At 35.0% G+C, this 21375-nt stretch overlaps 2 protein-coding genes across 4 annotated transcripts in view; both read left to right on the top strand.

Moving 5' to 3' along the window:
* Nucleotides 1-27: 27 nt before the first annotated feature.
* On the top strand, nucleotides 28-2505 carry LOC139779057 (uncharacterized). 3 transcript variants are annotated; one of them, XR_011719795.1, is made up of 4 exons: nucleotides 28-225; nucleotides 620-745; nucleotides 1285-1382; nucleotides 1947-2505. XR_011719795.1 is itself a non-coding variant. In XM_071717281.1 (3 exons), the coding sequence occupies exons 1-3, from the start codon at nucleotides 603-605 to the stop codon at nucleotides 2174-2176; spliced, it is 471 nt and encodes a 156-aa protein (XP_071573382.1). In that variant the 5' UTR covers nucleotides 543-602; the 3' UTR covers nucleotides 2177-2505. The 3 variants fall into 3 exon arrangements, 1 of the variants encoding a protein (XP_071573382.1); XR_011719794.1 differs by lacking the exon at nucleotides 28-225 and adding an exon at nucleotides 261-514; XM_071717281.1 differs by lacking the exon at nucleotides 28-225 and having other exon boundaries at nucleotides 543-745.
* A 15069-nt stretch (nucleotides 2506-17574) lies between these two features.
* Nucleotides 17575-21375, top strand: part of LOC139779060 (uncharacterized) — a gene marked incomplete at its 3' end in the record, with an annotated part of 192576 nt that continues 188775 nt past the window's right edge. Inside the window, exon 1 of the mRNA XM_071717284.1 lies at nucleotides 17575-20264. Within this exon, the coding sequence (XP_071573385.1) occupies nucleotides 19856-20264 (409 nt within the window). The remainder of the gene's footprint in view (nucleotides 20265-21375) is intronic.

The raw sequence follows: 21375 nt of genomic DNA, 5'->3' as shown, positions 1-21375 counted from the left end.
TACTTTGCGTTTTTACTTTAAAAATACATACAAATACTAACATGTCGATTCGACATCGATTCGACATCGATGCAATATCATTAAATGTGAGAATTCGAAATGCTCGCAAATTGTGATTAAATTAATCAGTGAGTTGAAATAAACATGTACGAAACATGTTACTATTACGTTTTTCGACTGAAGATGTAAACTCTTTTTGGATCAGCCGACAGTCGTTTGAATTTGGTAAGTAACTCCCGCCCTACTTATATATATGTACATACATATTCGCTACGCCGCCGGGCCCCGGATCGCTGTACTCAGATTCGCTATCTCGATACCTTCGTGGTTCGCACGTGTTCGCCATCTTAATCTCATAATTTATTCGTAATATTCCTGGTGCTGTTCGGGACTCGATCTCGTGATTTGTGCTTGCAATAATAAATCAGACAATTTAGACATTTACAGTGTAATTGATCTCTCGACTCGCCCGATCGCGAGCACCGTAGATCATCCGCGGGAGCGTGAGCACGCGGTACAAGATTTTACAGTTATATCAATTCAAGACTTTAATTTATCCTTATTCTTACTTATATTTTCTTTTAAATATTCGTGTTTGTATCATGAATTTGATTTACAGACTTTACGGTAATCATATTGGAATCATTCCACCGGCGTTGATTGACCTGTTGCTTCTTGAGGCCTGTGTTTGGTTATGTTTGGATGCTACTTTTAATGTTTTACTGCCATGGCTCAACTATTACCAGTAAGTTATTCTCGATCATGGTCTTGCATTTAGAAATATTTACATTTTGTCTTGAAAGCAATACAGAAGTATATGTCTGTGGAAGTTCAGCCTCAGAGGTAAAATACCTGATGCTACTTCGCGATCGTTCAAGTATTTTTTGTTACAAGGTCAAATTCAAGCATATTTCGTGCTAAATTATTTTACTACCTACATGAATATTATTTAAAATATTCATGTAGGTAGTTTATTACTGTTCATGGCATAATGTTGAGGTTAGGGATTGTGTTGGTGGCCGGCTTTTGAGTAGGAATGTCTCTTGTTCACTAGTAATCTTTTTGTGGACTTTTCAACTTGTATTGTTTATTTTATTATCAATTTCATTAGCGATTTACGGACGAAACCTGTCAGCCTAGCCTCCTTTGAAGCTGATAGATTAATTTGATACATGTACTTATTATTTAACAGGAGCGTTTGTAATATATTAGCCCGTGGATTTATTTTAAATTATTTTCGTGAGGTGTTCTGATTATGTACTATAAACTGTTTGTGTTTATCAGTGCAGAAAAACTTTTAGACGCAGGGCTGCTACAGCTGTTCAAAATCAAGAGGCGTTTCTTGAATTGCGACAACCTGTTATTGTGGACTGCCCTCAAAGGTGAGAATGTTATTTACTTCTAGTGAAACATGTGTTTCACATCTCTCAATAGATTGATCTTTTCAGTACATGTTAAAATTCATGTTAAAGCAAGTATTGATTCCAATGCATCATTGCTCAATGTTTCATTTTGTACCTAATTGAGGACTTAGTTCAATAAATGCATTTGATTTAAAAGTTTCTGAACTATAATGTACTGTAAATTCTATGTTCTAGTATTTAGTTTATCCAGAAGTAGTGTTTTTTTATTTGTTTAATAAGCCCTGATATGAAAATGTAGGTTTTCTGTCAATAAAGAAATGTAAAGTGTTGAATTGTTTTAATTGTCCAATTTTACCTATTTGCTTTTACTTTTCATGGAAGTGAAAGTTGGAGTTCATTTTCTGACTAATATTTAACTGGGTATAGGAGTTTTTCATTTTAACTATGGGCATAGATTTACTTTTACATAAAACAATATAATGTTTAAAAAAAGTAATAATTTTCCTTTGCATTTGTTTTGTAGTTTGAACAAACATAAATTAGTGTACAGCTTTATACAATCTGTGCTTTTGCCTTATTCAGGTGCTGTCAGTTTAAAAATAGATGATACAGACTTCTCAGCGTGTAAAAAAGGAGTACAAGTTTGGCTCAAAGATGCCAAATGGAGAGATCAAGAAGGTAGCACTTCTAGTCAGCAGCCATGTCCTAGTCAGAAGAAAAGTACCAGGAGAGAAAGAGGATTGAGGCAGAACTATAGCAGTAATAGTGAAGAGAGTACTTCTTCAACCAAACATGCAGCTACTATAATTTAATAATGTTGCTGTCTAAAATATGTGTAGGATGACATCCTAGTAAACACAACGTTACATGTAAAGTACATATTAGTTAAAATTTCCTATTCAACAATATAACTTAACATGTAACAATGTAATGTAACACTTATGTTATATAATAGTTACATTGTTGAGTAGGAAATTACAACTATCATTTACATTACATGTAACATTGTGTTTACTGGAATATATCTCTTTTCGTACTAAAACCTATATATATTATTTTATTCCTTTTATTTAGTTATTGCAACATAGTCAGAGGTTGTATTAAATTTTTGAGAAGATTTAATGAAGTTTTATTGTAATATGTTCAGTTATTTTATTTGTTTGAAAAGATTTATTGTAACAAAAGTTTTATTTGTTCAGATACAGTATAGTTATTTTGAAATACTTTAGAAATTTATGCTGTGAGGTACTTAGCATGTTATTCCTATGAGTCAAACTGTCTGTCATCTCATTACCACAGTAGATTTATTCTGACATTAGATGCAATCATTTAAATTTCTGAAGCCTTAATGCTAGTCTACAATCTTGCTTTAAGAAAATATTTTAGCTCTAAGCTGTAAATTGTAATCAATCACAGTCGATTCTCCTTACATTTGACTGTGGTCACAGCTTATGGATTAGAGCTAAAATATTTTTTTAAAACAAGATTGTAAATTAGTACTTATATTTGTTTTAAATTTAGTGTTTGCCTATGTTTATCACGGTTCATTAAAAGTAAAAAATATTTTTTTTTTCTGTTCATTATGGCATTCCTTATAAAATATTCAAATAGATATGCATGCTTCGTACAGAAATTTGATTCCTTTTTTCCTATAGGTTTTCTTGTATAAACCAAAACTGGTTTGTCAATTTTTATCATTTTTGTTTACTCTACTAATTTTTAAGAGCTCTTGTATACATTTTTTATTTTTAACATGTTTTCTCTGTGGTCATTTCAGTTAGTTTCATTGATCTCATTATAGTCAAATGTATAAATGTATGCATATTTTCAATTGTAGTCGTTAAAAATGTTCTTTATGTGATCATTAAAATTGATGTTAATCTCAAAATTGATTTTCTGTACACAATCCTCTTGATTCAAGCAGGCAATGATGCCACGAAGATTATAATTCGACTGAATTCCAAAGGTATTTTATCATATTTTATTCACATACATGGCCGGTTGTTCTGTTTATTGATGTTATCAGGAGGGAAGGAAAAAGGAAAATGAGGGGAGAGGGTGCACCACATTCGATTCGACGTCGATTCGACCTCTTTTCGAAGATGACAAAGTAAACTATGTAATGAGTCTAAATGTCACAATGATGTCTGAATACACGCGTAACCTGATATTTGCTATGGGTTCAAAATATATGCAGATCGAAATTTCATCGAAATTCCATCGATATCGAAAACACATCGATTTCAGGGACAAAATCACATCGAATCGATGTGCTCGATCGATGTCTTTCATCGACGTCGATTCGACGTCTAGTCGATCAATCATTTCTCACTGGGGTTGTCGATCGTGTAATTCCTCTTTCTCGTGAACGAAAAGAAATCCGGTTGCAGAGTGTGTTGCGAGCTGAACGTACGCCGAATACTCCGTTTCTTCTTGTGTCGACTGCAATGAGTGGGGACACTGTCGCTAGACGCCGAGCATCGTAGTACGTATCACTCTCCCGGCTGCGATTTGGCGGGTCTCTTGCAGTGCTCCGTGATCGGTGAGTGAATTTTGCATGAGAAACAAATGATTCGAAGCGAGATACATTCGAATCTATAGAATCGTTGTCCCGCGTGTCGCAGTGAGACGATAACCTCCGAATCCGCGTCTCCTGCCTCCGTTTCGATTTCTACTCCGAATTATAATAGTGAATCGCGCGGGAAGACGCTTCGCTAAATAGCGTGAAATTCTCATTAAACGCGAGAATTAATAATCAGTTGTTTGATTGAAGAGAACGATCGCGTACCTACGTGTTTGGAGTTTTCACTTTGCTTGTCGCGATCGCGAACGAACGCGAACGAGAGAGCGAACTTGCTTCAATAAACGTATAGGGCCTGAGCAGAATAGCTGACTTATAATTTTAAGACAGTGTTTTATGCTTTAAATCTTTGTTTTTAGCAACGCACAATACTGTCTTGTGTCTCAAGTCTTACAATGTTGACACTTTGTACACTCGTTTAAGACTTGAGACACAAGACAGTATCGTGCGTTGCTAAAAACAAAGATTTAAAGCATAAAACACTGTCTTGAAATTATAAGTCAGCTATTCTGCTCAGACACATAGTCGTATAATATCGAGAGTGCAAAGTGCAAACAAGCTCAAATGTGCGTCCACGAATACATTCCGTTTTTCGTTAAAAAACGGGTAATTTGCTCGTTCACGTAATTCGTCGTAAATGTTTGAAATTTATTTTTGTACGTGTGTGCTTCTTTATTTCTCAATTTATACTGTACAGAAAATTAACGTTAAATTGTATCATTTGCAAAAATTTCTTTACGATATCCCCGCAACGCGATGATCGCGCATACCATAAAATACGATGAACAAACCGTCGCGCGTCACCGCCAAGATACTTAAAAATTATAAAACATTTTCTGTTACTTGTTTCCCGAACATTATTCATTTTGCTTACAAAATTTTTCCTAAAGCTTATTGCCGCGCATTTGGCGCTCTTGTCTTACAGATTTATATCAGTAAAAAGAAAAAAAAGACAAGTTGAAACTTGCACATTGCTTCCTCATAGTTTTTAAGTGTGCAAGTAGAAACTTGCACATTGCTTCCTCATGGTTTTTAAGTGTGCAAGTAAAAACTTGCACATTGCTTTCTCATAGTTTTTAAGTGTGTAAGTAGAAACCTGCACATTGCTTCCTTATAGTTTTTAAGTGTGCAAGTAGAAACCTTCGCTCACAAAGCTCTTCTATGAGGAAGCTTGTATTTTATTACAAGTATATTATTAACCTCTATACACAGAGAGGTTAGATTGACATGTAGACTGTGCGTGTGCTTGCGTTTTGCGAACTGCGGCCTATGTAGATCGGGCTTAATAAATAAGTATTTATGAAGTTAAAACATCCTTATCAAATCTACACGGGAACAACTGAACACGCGGGAAGCGGGAAGCGGGAAGGCGATTTCACTTCAAGTTGGAGTGACGTTTGGAGTGATGACTTCACTCTAATGACTTCACTTTAAAAATAAGAGTGAATATTCGCTCCAATAGAGTGAATTTATTCACTCTAAGGTAAAAAGTGAAGAGTTTCACTTTACAAATAAGAGTGAAACTCTTCACTTTTTACCTTAGAGTGAATAAATTCACTCTATTGGAACGAATATTCACTCTATTGGAGTGAACTGGTCAGTAACTCCATGATTAGAGTGAAAATTTCACTCCAAAAAATTTAGAGAGTTCAATTAGAAAGCTTTTTCGCTTTCTTGGTTCGGCTCGCTTGTTCCTACGCGAGGAGTAAGTTCCGAAACTTTCCGTTGCATTTTGTTGAACAGAATTACGATGGCTATTAGCTATTTATTATTTGACTCGGACGCGGCTATATCTTCAAGTAGGAAGACGCTTACGACGCCGTTTTATGATGTATAGTATAATGGTAAATAACGTATGGTTTTTTAATCTTGGTAATTATTAAGCCAATTAAGTCATGTTACTCTATTTCTAATTATTATTCGATCCCTGTACCCAACGTTTAGATTTTAGATTGAGGTTTATGTTTTACGAATTTGTGAGAAACTAAAATATTAAACTTGACAGTAAAGATTGATATAAAATTGTATAAATTAAGATTGTTTTTTTACTTTTCTTAGGTATTAATCAATACATTTATCAATTTTTAAAACTTTTTAAATAAAACCAAGTGTGTTGTTTGCCATTTCTTTCTTAATTAAAGGCATATTTTACAAAAAATATAACTGATTTTATTTTGCAATTTAAATGCTTTGCTATTGCCAAATAAAAAAAGAGAAAGTTTTCTATTTTATTATTATATATTAATTCACATTTTTTCATTATAGCATTTGACTTATGTTATGAAACTGATGCTAATGTGCCGACTTTTTATTACATTTCACAAATAATAAATATAAAATACCATGAATCGAGATTTTAATGTACTCTTTACCGTTGTAAATATAGGTAGACTTACTTATCGATTTTAATGTGCTATTTTCTAGCTAAAGTTAAAATATCCACAGCGGCAAATACAGAAACCCAACAGACCATTTGTAGATTATTTTCTCTGTTGGCGTATGATTTAGTAGTCGATAAGTAAGTCTACCTATATTTACAACGGTTAAGAGTACATTAAAATCTCTTTCTATTCCACTCATGGTATTTTAGATTTATTATTTACAAAATACAATAGAAAGTCGGCACATTAACATCAGTTTAACAACATAAATCAAATGCTATAATGAAAGAATGTTAATTAATATATAATAATAAAATAGAAAACTTTCTCTTTTTTTATTTGGCAATAGCATAGCAAAATTAAATTGCAAAATAAAATCAGTTATATTTTTTGTAATTAAAATAAGCCTTTAATTAAGAAAGAAATGGCAAATACTTGGTTTTATTAAAAGTTTTGAAAATTGATAAATGACATAAATTATGATAAACACGCTGTGTATAACTAAATGAAATATATACATATGTATACTTATACTATGTATTGCTGACGTCTACAGCAATTTAATTTACAGAAATTTCTCTTATAAATTACCACAGTCTCAGAGGACAATCTTCAGACTGATTGAAACATTTGTAATAAAATTTGTATCAAATTCGGCTAATAAAGTATTTCCCACATTTTACTTTTAACAATTATAATATTGTTTGAATAAAATTTTTTATCGGTCAAACATTATAATGAACAAATATATAATCAAAGATTATTTGAAATTTATAAAAGTAAATTCGAAGAGAAAGAATTATATTTCGGAGTTATTAATTTAAAATATGAAAAAGCGAGAAATATTAGAAATAAATAAATAAGTATTTAATTAAAAATCTATTAGTCTAAAATATAATAATATGTTTAGTATTTAAATTAACTTTTTAGAAATAAAATTCAAACAATTGTTTTGACTTAAGTCAGCTTTAAATTATAATATAAGATAAAACAATTTATTATTAACAAAACTTATTGTAACATTTCATTTTACACTATAACAAGGCAAATTAAGTTTCATAAAGATCTTGATGCTGGGAAGAATAAATGTATCAAAACTACTTAGAAAGTGATATAAAAAAAACCTTTCGAATGGTCTATAACTATAAGAGAAATGTAGTAAATTGCGTATACATGTGCACTTAAATATACTTGACGCCTCTAGAGAAGAGCAAAGATATCCAAATTCTAGGGCTTGAGGGCTCTAAAACGGTCCTGACTCCAACGCGTGAAAGATGCATCGATGCATTTCGCGGCGCGGGTGGCCTTGCCACGATTGGCCCGGTCGCACCGGTGCATCGCGCACAGCCCGCGCACCGCAGTGCACGGCTGCAGTCGAGTCATTATGCAGGTACTGCTGCCTGTCGCTTCAGAGCTCGCCCGCGACCGCAGACCGACGTTGAGTGTTGACTGTCGCCGGTGTTGACTCCCAGTGCACTTGCATCCCGACGCGATCTCTGCACTCGTCTCGTCGCCAAGTTGAACCGGTGAACCGCCGAATCTATTATATCACACTGAATGTGATTTCCGGCATATATGACAAAACGACGAGACTATAACCGTTTGGCGTTTCGCCCCGTATCGCTGGATGGCTGGATCGTGTCTCGCTTTCTCGCTATGCGCTCATTAATAATCTTTCGGGCATTTCAGGAGCTACAAAGTGCTCCTTTTACCTTGATCACAACAACTATTTTATTTTCCATTTGAATTGAACATTATTTTCTTATTCCGTGTTAAATATTATCTTGTAACAATAATTATTTTAAATCTATAGCAGACGCTTTGGTTTCGTTATTTTTAGATCAGTTTCTAATGACGTATTCTTGTTTAAAAAATCCTAGCATGCTTCTGGACTAATTAATAAATTGATTTAATAAACTGAATTGAATTGAATTAAAATTGTAAAACTGAGTAATTAGAATTGAAGATATTCTGATTTTATTTTAAAGAGAATCTTAACAGATTTTTGGTAAATATTTAGCACTTAGCATTTATTTCAGTCTAAGTTTATACATAGGGAAAACATACGTGAGAGAAATTCGGATGTTAAAATATATTTAACTTTAAAATATATTTAACTTTGAATTCATCGTAAGAAAGTTGAGGCCAAATACCTCAATTGAGCTGTGTCTTCCGTATTGTATATTGCCTGTCTTGGTTTAAATAGCTCGAGTATTTTATCTACTATTTTCACAAGCTGTATTTTTACCGACAAACTTCGCGAGTTGCAGTCCATAAATCTCGATACGCAGCAATTATTTCCAGCTTAAATACACAGTCGCGATGCAACTGGCCATTGCCGAGGGCTATTATGCGGCTAGCTTACGATTCGCGACTTTGTCGTGGGCACTGATCGATCGTACTTCTCGAATCGCAAAGGATTCACGCTAATTTCGAACTTACTCAGCACGTGAACGTTCTACCGAAGAAACTCTCATTGCCGAGGCCAACGAACCTAATCAAACAAAGTCAAGGACGATCACGTTAAGATACGATACTCCCTTTTATCGATCGTATTATTAGAGGACCTCGATAGGGCTCGGACCATTGGGAGAGATTAAACTTGAAAAAACTGGTGGAGCAATTCAGCTAAAACTTAAGCCGTTAGTGAGGAGGATCGATCTTTATTTAAAACTCATTACAGGGGAAGTCATAACGTATCGGAGAAATAAAATATTAAAATATTTTAAAACGTTTATTAGATAAGCTGAACTCTTCATATTATTTAATATCAAGTCAGTTATATTATTCGCTACCTTATCGTGCAATAATTGATTCGTTATATTATTATACTTATATATTTTCTTAATATCTATATAGGTATTTATTATCGCAAATTTCTTCTTTAAGTTTATTGGTTTCTAATTTTGTATAAAGATTTATTTAAAAATGTTAAACTATTTTTTGCAAATTTTGTTAATAATAGAAAACTATTTATTGTATTGTTTTACAAAGTTAATTTTACAATATTAATTTTATTAAATTTATTCAGGATTTTGCTCCGTATAGTCTATATTTCAAAAAAAAAGATGTAAAATCTTTAATTTCTTCTTCACAAAATTATATTACCTAACTTAACTCAAGTGACATGTATCTAACCTAAGTGGTAGCTTTATATCTTCTTCACAAAATTATATTACCTAACTTAACTCAAGTGACATGTATTTCAAAAAAAGATGTGAAATCTTTAAATTAAATTGCGCCAATTGTAAAGAGAATATGTATATTGCTTTGAAAGATAATTGTTATGCAACTACTTTAAAGAAATAAAACCCAAGTGGTATCTTCGTATTCCTATTCAAGGGTCTTCCTATTCTAAACCCAAGTGATAATAGCTTCTTAATTCTCTTTAACAAATTTTTAATATTACAAAGAATCATTTTAATTACAAAGAATTAAAGAAGTAACAGTACAAAATAAAAATATTTAATTAAAACAAAATAAATAAATTTTTTTTGTAAAAAAACTTGGCGCTGCTTTTTTACTCCTGTCGCATTCTTCCCTAAATTATGTTTATTGTTTTTTATTCAATCAAAAATCTTAGTACTAATGTTTAAATTTTAATGTTTAAATTTCAAAGTCTAGCAGCGCCAAGTTTTTTTACAAGAAAAATTTATTTATTTTGTTTTAATTAAATATTTTTATTTTGTACTGTTACTTCTTTAATTCTTTGTAATTAAAATGATTCTTTGTAATATTAAAAATTTGTTAAAGAGAATTAAGAAGCTATTATCACTTGGGTTTAGAATAGAAAGACCCTTGAATAGGAATACGAAGATACCACTTGGGTTTTATTTCTTTAAAGTAGTTGCATAACAATTATCTTTCAAAGCAATATACATATTCTCTTTACAATTGGCGCAATTTAATTTAAAGATTTCACATCTTTTTTTGAAATACATGTCACTTGAGTTAAGTTAGGTAATATAATTTTGTGAAGAAGATATAAAGCTACCACTTAGGTTAGATACATGTCACTTGAGTTAAGTTAGGTAATATAATTTTGTGAAGAAGAAATTAAAGATTTTACATCTTTTTTTTTGAAATACATGTCACTTGAGTTAAGTTAGATAATATAATTTTGTGAAAAAGATATAAAGCTACCACTTAGGTTAAATTTTGAATTTACAAAATACATTGCGTGTACTTGGCACTTTTTTTTACCTTTTTTGAAAAAGGTAATTTTGTACTGATATCACCTATTTTGTAGTGTTAAGCAAGGATCTGCAAAACATTTTTATTTTTTATTTTTTAATTATTCACAAAATTAGCAATACCAACAAATACATAAAAATTAATAATATTTAAGTAAAAGTAAATTATACATTTCTCACAAAAATTGAAGGAACACTAAATTTATCTTTAAAAATGAATAAAATTTAAATTTCAAGCTTAAAACCTCTACTTCCGAAAGATTACTATTATTCGTCCAATTTTTATTATGTCTAGACATAATTTTAATTCAGCGAATTTTTATTATGTCATGACATAATTTTAATTCTGCCGCTAGGGAATTTTTAAGTCGATTCTTATAAATCAAGCTTGAATTTGATGTCTAAGTGTCCCAGGTTGCCGATAACGAGGTCCACATAGTGCGCTCCATAGTTTTCGGTGTTCAGGTGTATTAATACCTTGAATTCGATGTCCACGTGTTCCAGGTTGCCGATGACGGGTTCCAGATAGTGCGCTCCATAGTTTTCGGTGTCCAGGTGTAATAATACGTTGAATTTGATGTCTAGGTGTCTCACGTTGCCGATGACGAGGTCCACATAGTGCGCTCCGTAGTTTTCGGTGTCTACGTGTATTAATACCTCGAATTCGATATCTACGTGTCCTACATTCAGATTTAAAGTTATTAATACACCTAGACACCAAAAACTACAAAGCACACTATGTGAACCTCGTCATCGGCAACCTGGGACACGTAGACATCGAATTCGAGGTATTATTACACCTAGACACCGAAAACTACGGAGCGCGCTATCTGGACCTCGTCATCAGCAACCTGGGACACCTAGACATCAATTTCAAGGTATTAATACACGTAGACACCGAAAACTACGGAGCGCACTATGTGGACCTCGTCATCGGCAACCTGGGACACCTAGACATCGAATTCAACGTACAATTACACCTGGACACCGAAAACAATGAAGCGCACTATCTGGATCCTGTCATCGGCAACCTGGGACACGTGGACATCAAATTCAAAGTATTAATACACGTAGACACCGAAAACTACGGAGCGCACTATGTGGACCTCGTCATCGGCAACCCGGGACACGTAGACATCGAATTCAACGTATTATTACACCTGGACACCGAAAACTATGAAGCGCACTATCTGGACCTCGTCATCGGCAACCTGGGATACCTAGACGTCGAATTCAAGCTTGATTCATAAGAATCGACTTAAAAATTCCCTAGCGGCACTTTCTGCCAAGCGTAGAGAACCTTCTTTTCCGGCAGCGGTGGTAATACGATGTAAGGATACGAAATCTCTCCAGATAAACATGAAGCAATTGACTCAATATGTATTATATACCTAATACCTAATTTACCTAAATAGAAATCTTCCTCCTGACCGATAAGTCTATCGACCTTATTTAATTTGCCTACTAGATCGATCGAAATACGCGCGCGATATCGAAACTGGCGATACCTGCGCCGCCAGCGTCGAAAAAGTGAAAGTGACATTTTCTGATATATATATGTTATATTGATTGAGAGACGACGACGTATCTCCGTATCTTAAAAATCGCAACCCGTCGCGTCGCGTAAAAGAGTCACGGTCGGTCTCGCTCCGCGTGTACTTGGCACGAGACACTACCGTGTCTCTTGATAAATTTTCACATTTGGACTTTGCGTCGCAATATCTCCGCTCGTAGGGCACGTAGCGGAAAATATTATAGGAGATACCCCCCCAAAGTCGACCCCAAGCTATCGATCAAGCCTACTTAGAACTTGATCCGTTCACTCGTTATCGAGATCTCAACATCTTGGGTACTCGCAACCCGTCGCGTCGCGTAAAAGAGTCACGGTCGGTCTCGCTCCGCGTGTACTTGGCACGAGACACTACCGTGTCTCTTGATATTAATTTTAAAATATTTATTGTTGTGGATTAGTACAGGCTTGAAAAATCATGAAACTAAGAAAAGTTTGATAAAGAGATGTATATATACTTTCACTTTATTTCTTACAAAGTTTCGTAAATAAAGTCTTAGCTGATATCAATATTGAGAACATATTTTGCCTTTCGCAATTTTAGAGACCTAGAGGGTTAAAATAATAGGATTATATAGCTGAAGTTTATAAAAAGAGTTAAAGTAAAATATTTATATCTTTGCCTACAGATAAAACAGCCAAAAATAGTTTCCTATTTATAACAAGTCGCCCGTTGGTAACAATCTTAAGCGTGTCTATCATTCCGTAATATCAACTCAATAATCCGCTTATACCGCTGATTAGCGGGATTCCACTAATAATCGTTACGCAAGCACATGCCGAACCACGTTACAAATTGTCATTAAGGTAGCCAAAGTGTAATTACATGATTAAATTTTCCGCGTAAATTGGACTCAATGAATAAATTCCGCATTATTTTCCAACGCATTATTTTGTTCTTCTGATTAAATAACTTCTCGATCCCATAACATGGTAACTTTAATTTATATTTAACCTCGACGTTATTACATACTGATATTATCGCTCAATCGATTGCCTGATTAATATTTATCGATAGTTTATTAATGCAGTTATTTGGTCATCTAAATCATTTTAAGGATGTAGAATGAGATTTACAGTTTAAAAAATCATTCTGAATCCCAAGTGAAATTATCCAAAGTCAATAAATTATATAAATAAGTTTGCTGTTAAACGGATGTATCAGCAATAGTAAATTAATTCATGTAATTCAAAATAATCCCTTGTAATGTGTCAGTTGTGAATCATGCTGCCTATATATACGAAATCATATATTCTACGCGTAATCATAATTTAGTTTAATTTCTCTCTCTCTCTCTCTCTCTCTCTCTCTCTCTCTCTCTCTCTCTCTCTCTCATTTACTTATTCATTTACTTACTTTTTATGGTCATAAAATTAATGGAATACACATATCGTTACTCCGTTAGTAAAGTTATAACGCAAATCGATTTGGATTAGGCCTGTAGTTTTTTTTAATCATTTGCAGCAGCCAGTACACGAAGCAACGACATGCGCGGCTGACCTCGTACGGCCTTTAACTTCGCCCGAAGTGACCGATCGAAGCACTTGGCCGACGCTATAAATACACATCGGGTATTCGCGAGCGTTAGATAAATCACCGAACTTGAGGAGCGTCTCTTGTGGTTTAGGGCGCACATTGCACGATCGCGGTTGCGTGACCACCGGCTCCCTGACCTTTAGAATTTCTTTCACGAATCTGATTTGCGCTCAGTAACGTTGAAGTTGCCGAAATAAACTCGTGGTGCATCGTGAAATATTGCCTCGTTAATGCTAATTCGGTATGCTCCATTGCCATACCGGTGTATATCGATCGCACATTCTTCTCCGTAGTGAAGATAATAATAGTATACCGAATTAACTTTCTCAAATATAAATTTTGGTAGTGGGTTGTTGGGTGGCCTAACTAGTTTGGAATTGCGGCAAAAGATGATCGCATAGCCTATTTTAAAGTGAACGAAAAGATATATATAATCGAAGACGCGATATATAATTGAGTTTGATTAAATTTGAATTTGGGGCACTACTCCGTTTATTTCCATTGTTTTATGGAGCATTGGATTTACTCACAATTGGATCTGAGTTTTATTTATTCTTATAATTATTTATGTAATATTGGATATCATTGATATTTTTATTGAGAAAACATGTTAAATATATCTATAACAACAAAAAATCGTGCAATTTTGGAAAATTATGAAAATGTTTAAGAAACCCATTTATGAATGAAAAAGATTAGATATAATGAAAGAGAGAGATCTTTCTTGATTACAAAGACATATGCTTTTGCATGTACATGAAAAAATATCAAACTTTAGAAATAATATTTCTTTATTGCTTTAAAAATAATTCAATTTTTGGTCAATGTTTTATTTATAAAATTTTGAATTACATAAAACGGTACAAGCTTACTATTTATTACCGCAAGGATCACAATATTCTAATATATTTATGGCCTATCTGCCCTATCTTATGTGACCTTTTTTCGCAATTTGCCAATATTATCATGTGCAGGAAATTACATTCAAGGAAAAACGCAAATATGAGCTCAGTTTGCAAATTTCTTTCGTTAACCATTATGGGCTGATGTGGTTTTGTTATATGGGTATCACGGTTTCGTTATTGCGGCGATTTGTCGGATACATGGTAAACTTTTACTACTAACAAGAATGACACTCGTCTCATTAAGGAAACGCTCGCTCTACTGCCGCAGGTGTCTGCCTCGTGAGATGCTTGCGCTACTTGCTGATGCGAGGTTAGCTAGTCTCTACTTGTTCCACTTGAAAGGAATATCGTCAACAAGAATGTGTTGTCGGTTCTTTCCGACAAGTTTGTATTATGCATACATACGTTGCATAGGTTTCTATCCCACGGATATACCTATGCCCCAAGTCATGTATACTACGAGTCAAACTTAAGAAGAATGTCAGTTTTAATATTCTATTCTACGAATACAAATTAATCATCACTGCAACTGGTGCAAATATTTGATACTTTATTTAATTGTAAGTAAATTTTATTCTAAAAGATTTGATTTGTGTGGGCGTACTTGTGCGTATGAGGCTGAACTGCAGGTAAAGACATTTTACGTTAAATATTAAATATTACGTTAATTATTCGATTAAATTTTTGTTTGAGACAATTTCTGAGAAAACTATCTAGTGAGGAGATGCAAAATGAGAACAAATGAAAAAGTGAGCACTTTTGAACAGTTAGTATATTAACGCGAAATGTTCGTATTATAACCTGAAAAGTATTGAACCTGAAACGATTGCAATCAAACGAAGAGCAGGAATCGATGCGACGTGATCCATCAGCACTTTAGCACTCAACTAATCAAACAATTACGATCTAGCAATTAAACTTAGTTAATATCGCGCGCCAATATTAGTTCAATCGCGTTAAATGGACGTAACTGAATTACGATTGTGCGCCGCACGCGTCCTTTTACATTAGTGATGGAAAACAAAGCGCAACCTGACTAGAATTAGAGACTTTATATATGTATAGTTACACATTATACGTCGAATAGCGATTTGATTGTATAACAAGCATATAAAAAGTGGCCTATATATTTTTATATATACATATTTTTATATATACGCATTTCTTTTTATTTATTTCAAAGACATAAGATTTATTTTAAGTATCAAAGATACAAGATTTATTTTAAAGACATGATCAAACTTTACATAACAAAAAATGTGATTTGATGTCATCGCACAAACTTTTAGTATCCAATTGTAAATAATTTTACAGCTATCTTTTTATATAAACATTTAATAGCTTTACTTATAAATTTACATCTCCAGTAAGTTGCGAAAAAAGTACACGATTTTAAAATGATACATTATTACAAGAACAAATAATGTAGTCAAAGCATAACGCTCGCGGGTTAATTTCACACTCATCGATCGAAAGAGAGCCGGATAAAAACTGGTACGCGCGACCAAAAAAGTTGCACCGCGATTTCGGATATCAATTTTGTAGCCGCGGGATGGAAACTTGTCGATAGCCGAATCTGTGGCAAAATAATATATTGCTCGTGTACATTTAACGTTGGTTAATTCCAGCCATACCGACTTTTTGCTGATTGACGCAAGCAATGGTATTTAATTAAATTTATTTGTACAAAGGTATGCTGTACGTCTTGTGCAATAATGTCATCTGTATCGAAAATTGATCATGGAGAGATGTAGAAAAAGATCTTTATTTTTATCAAGCAATATGATATGCTATTAATATAATATTATACGGTTATTTCAGTTTTTTACTTCTTATAGTATATTTCTATGTAATAAAACTTATAATTAAACAACTAAATTTAGTGCCAAGTATAAGAGAACATTGGGAACAGGTTTTTTAACTTTATAGAAATATATTTTTATTTTTAAGAAGAAAAGTTATCTTAATAATAAGAAATAATTATTACTTTATATAAATATATTTGTTTAAAAAAATGTTTGATTAAAATTTTAAATATCTAAACAAGATTTTTAAGAAACTATAAGTTCTTTATGACTTTTATAAGATGATTTCTTATATATAAAATGACTTCTTTTAAAATGTCTATAATTAACAGAATTTTAATTATAACGGCAAAAAAATATGAAATAAACTTTCTAAATAAATATATTTATTTATATTAAGTTCTTTGAATCACTTTGTTAAAATTTATCCAAAGTTTTTATAAGTTTGACAAAATTATTGATTAAATAGTATTTTTCGTAATTTTATAAAGTATAGATATTGTGTTAATTTTTATAGCAATATAAAAAGAGAAAGAGAAAAAAGAGTCACTTGCAATTTATTTTTATTGCAGGGAATGCGATATTAAATACTTCGATATTATAAATTTGCAACAATATTTGGAATGCAGTATTGAATGCGAAGTATTGGCTTGTTATGTTGAGCAAAAACGTTTACAATTTGCCGTAAACTGCAACTCTGAAAAATATTCTCACACATTTATGATAATTATTTGCCTTCGTTTTCGTTGATTCGTCGCCGTGGAAACCACTTTTATCGTCGACGCTGCCTACATTGTAAGTAAAGTAACGACGTTGTTCACGGAAAGTATCGAATAGTCATCGGTGTTTGCGGTATTTGATGCCAAACGAGTGAAGATATCAATACCCCGTTATATTTAAACATCCCCCCAGTCCGGTTACGAGCGGCGACCGTAGTGGAGCACGCCGCGCCGGCGGGCACTTCCGCGTAACCGACCTCGACAAGCCGGGGCAAAACGAGGTCAGGAACGGCGTACACAACGCTGAAGGGTCGCGCGTTCGTTTCGCGGTGCGGTGCGGCGCGGCAGCCCTAGCTGCTGCTAGCCGGGGGTAGTTTCGCTCGGAGCCGCTCGGCTCGATTCGACGCGGCGACGACGCCGCGCGGGGACACCGTCGTAGCACTCCACCTGCACACCTGCAACCAGCGGCCACACACACCTGCACATGCACCTATGGGGTGTCCCGGATTTATACTGCATTGTCCCTTTTTTTTTTATGAATCACGGACTTTCGAATTAATTAATTTCACGAGTCAATTTTTCTTGGGAAAATCGACGAGAGAGGTCTCGCTTGATTCCTGAGAACTTATTTCGTTGAGTTTTCTCGTATTTGGAGCTCAACACGAGGTCTTTTCTATTATTTTTGTGTATTCACATTTTGATCGTATTTCCAAAAGAATACCGAACACATACTGCTCAAACATCAAATTCCTTGATAATTAAGTCTGGCATAAAATTCCTCTTATGTTGAAATTGATTGGAAAGTAAAAGACAATGTCTTCTTTGTTTGGAATAACTTTGAGAGATTGAAATTCGAACTACTTGATTTTGAAAATACTTGATTTTTTTTATTTTGAGCCTGTACAGTTTCTTTATTCCTAATTTCTACATTTTAATTGCTTATATCGAAATTTTTTAAAAATTGTTGACGTCACGGCATTAAACCATCAGCACGTAATCTACTTTTTGCCGCATGCGACAGGAAGTAGGTCCGCGACACCCCGTATACACACGGGCGAACGAAGCAGCGCCAGTTTGTGCGCAGAAGCTATCGCGTGTCGACGAGCGGAGAGTGCAGGGGGTTGGCGGGGGTGGGCGTCCTCGCGGTGGGCTCTCGCTCGTACGGCGAACAGCCTCAACGTCATTGGGCGTCGGGACGCCGCCACGACGCAGCGCTCTCGACTCCGAAACGCGAAAACGCGACCGCGAAGTGCCGTGACACGAGGACGAGATTCCTATCGGAGGTCCTTCGGGCGAATATTCGTTTTCGTGCTCGCGAAGACTGTAAACGGACGTTCTCTCAGGAAGAACGCGTTCTTGAGGAAAACTAAAACGCCGATCCACTTCGAGGAAGTTCGATCGCTACTTCGAAATCGGTGGCAATCAATTGTTCGGAGACAAGATCGATCTCGCGGGAGTATGACAGTCGCGAATGGTCAAACTAGTCGTCAAGTGACAACAGTCGCGAGAATCAGTGTGATCGTGCGAGAAAGATCGGTTTCGGATTCATCGCAGATGACTCGATCTTCCAGAAGATCGGTGAGAGTCGACTGGTAGATTTTTAGTGTGTGTGCGCGCGTGTGTTACGATTTAACAAGGGTGAATGAGAAGACCGCGTGACCCTCGTTACTTCAAGAAACATCTACGAGACCCTTAATTTTCGAGAGAGGCGTCTTTTTATAGTTTCGATATATTCTTCCAATCAAAGGCGTGCGTTGCTCAAAAGATCCTCGCTGGTTTTGAATTCGGAGGACTCGTAGATCTCGAATTTTTTATTGTAAAAGGATTCAGTACGGAAAATAGCGGCGAATAGTGCAATATTTTTTTGGAAGTGTCCTAAACTTGATACTCAAACAAGGCTTCAAGCGCTACGGATCTCAATCTCGCAAGAAGGATCTTTAAAAGTAGGTGCAAGCGTTTTAATAAAAAGTGTTGAAGGACGTTTCTATGAAGTGTTTATCCTGCAAAGAGTGTTTATCCATTTAACGCCTCGCTAGAAAAAGATTCGTAATATCACGGGAGGGATTTATGAATTATGAATCCGCGGGAGGGAAAGGCTTTCTCTCATAGTAAAATCTTGCTCGATACTTCCGCGAGGAGCAATATGTCTCGATCTTATCGCTGTGTGTGTACATAACTTTGATTCGCCTAAAAACTTGTGTATCGCAATAAAAATAAGAATCATGATACTAGAAACATGATTTATAGATCCTGCAGCTACGAGCAAGCAAAATTATTGACAATGGAAAGCCGATACGATGAAAACTTTACCGAAGTGTTTAGACTCTTCCATTTTCTATCTATCTCGTGATGTACCAGGAACATCTTCGACGTTGGAAGAATAATTTGTCAACGTTAAGTTTTTCTTAAGTAAAAGATCTCGATTGATTAATACTTTGCTGAAAACTAGAGTTGTCTGTGAGGTTGATTTCGTCGAATTTAAATATGTGTAACACGTAAAGGATCTGTCGTGAAACTTATTGTTAGTGAACACACTTTTGTGAAGCATTTAAATCCTTTAACGCATTTAGTTAACTTGCTCAAGAAATTATCGCCTGGTTAAGGACTAATTAATTACGGCTCTTACTTAATCGAATTAAGCTAGAAACAGCCCTCGAATAGTTAAGTGACGTCAAGAAAACGTCACTGTAACATTGGGAATCAAGACAAGCGCTCCCCCCTCGCCGCGCTATCGAGTCTGCGGACGAATCGCGCTTCCGCTGGCGGGAGTTGGTCCTGCGAGTATAGAATTCGAGTGTGTATGTGTGATGACGATGAGGATCGCGCCGCGGGGACCATCGAGGTGACTCGCGGTGGCGACGGCTCTTGGGGGACCGAGCGGCGGTACCGTGGCTCGCAGGATGCTGCGAGCGAGGAGGTCGCGAGGAGGAAGATCTCGCGGTGCAGAATCACTCGCAGTCGTCGAATCGGCCACGGCCGGCTGGTAGGACCGATGACGGGGCATGACGGTCTAACGGCGCGCGTCGCCGGGACGCTCACGTCGCGCTCGCGGCCCCTACTGACGACCCTGACGACGCTGCTCGTCGCGCTGTCCTGCTGCTGCGCTCGCGCCAGTGAATTCCCCGAGCGGGAATGCTGCGACCTACCCTACCCGATTCCGGAGCCCACCGGCAGGTCCACGTCCGCGCCGACGCCAACCGGAAGAAGCGGTAAGTCGTCCCGAGGGGGATCGTAGACTTGATATAAAAAATACCTTATTTGATATATAGAAGGGTCACTACGTATAGTCCGCCCATTTCCCGCTATGAATATATATTCATTTATCACATGGATATCTGCTGCACTGATTTCGATTGAAACTTTTTAAAAAATCTTCAAAAGCTATTTGACAGATATATCCCATATTTGGGATATATTTTACATATTTTTAAATTTAAAATGATAAAATTATACAAAAACAGAAATGTTTTATCACACAAAGCTAATAATAGGCAGGTATAAAACATAAAATTCTAAAAAGGAGAGATTATTATCAGTTAGTTAAAGATTGCTATTTATTTATTTGTAAGTATAGAAAAATTACATTTAGCAATTATACGTGTATCATAATTATCAGTAACACACATATGTTAAAGTCAATGGGAAACACGGTGAATTTTAATTTTTAATGAGATATTTTGGGGGAATATAAACCTGGTTGCGAGCGCGAACATCTGCTTTTATACAATTCGCATACAATGCCGGTTATTAGTGAAACAATGAAATAATATTCCGGTACTAATGGCAACGGACTGGAAAATAAATTCCAATGTAATTACAACGGTGTTCTGGCTAACCGTCGTAGGAACGCGGTTTCATTAGTGCTTCTACGGAATTAAATATATTGCACAATATTGGCACAAAATATATTTCCACCGGTCTAGCAATGAAGCACTTTAGGTGCAATAACAATACAGCCTATAAAAATATATATTGCCCGAAATGAAATCAGATCTAAAAATATAAAAAGACAAAGTAAAAAACAATAAATAAATGTTTTTTGTTTACATAGGTAACTGAACTCTTTTACATGCAAGTTTCGAAAAATGCATTGGTTTTTACAATTGTATCTCTATAAATATAATCGCAAATTAGGATAAAAACGAAAATTCTGAAAGCAAGAAGGTCTTAGAATTTATCTTGTATTTATAATTAACACGTATTTTCCTTCAAGATTCTCATTTCGCTTGCGATATAATATAATATTCTATTTGAGTAGAACGCGCGTTGACAGAGAGGGGAGACAGGCTCCAATAATTAAACGGGAACCAATAACTGTAG

This window comes from Temnothorax nylanderi, unplaced genomic scaffold, assembly GCF_030848795.1.
Source record: "Temnothorax nylanderi isolate EJ_2023f unplaced genomic scaffold, tnyl_v1.0 TNYL_tig0207_pilon, whole genome shotgun sequence".
NCBI lineage: Eukaryota > Metazoa > Arthropoda > Insecta > Hymenoptera > Formicidae > Temnothorax > Temnothorax nylanderi.
Note: the sequence above shows the minus strand (reverse complement) of the source record. Positions and strands in the feature narration are given on the sequence as shown.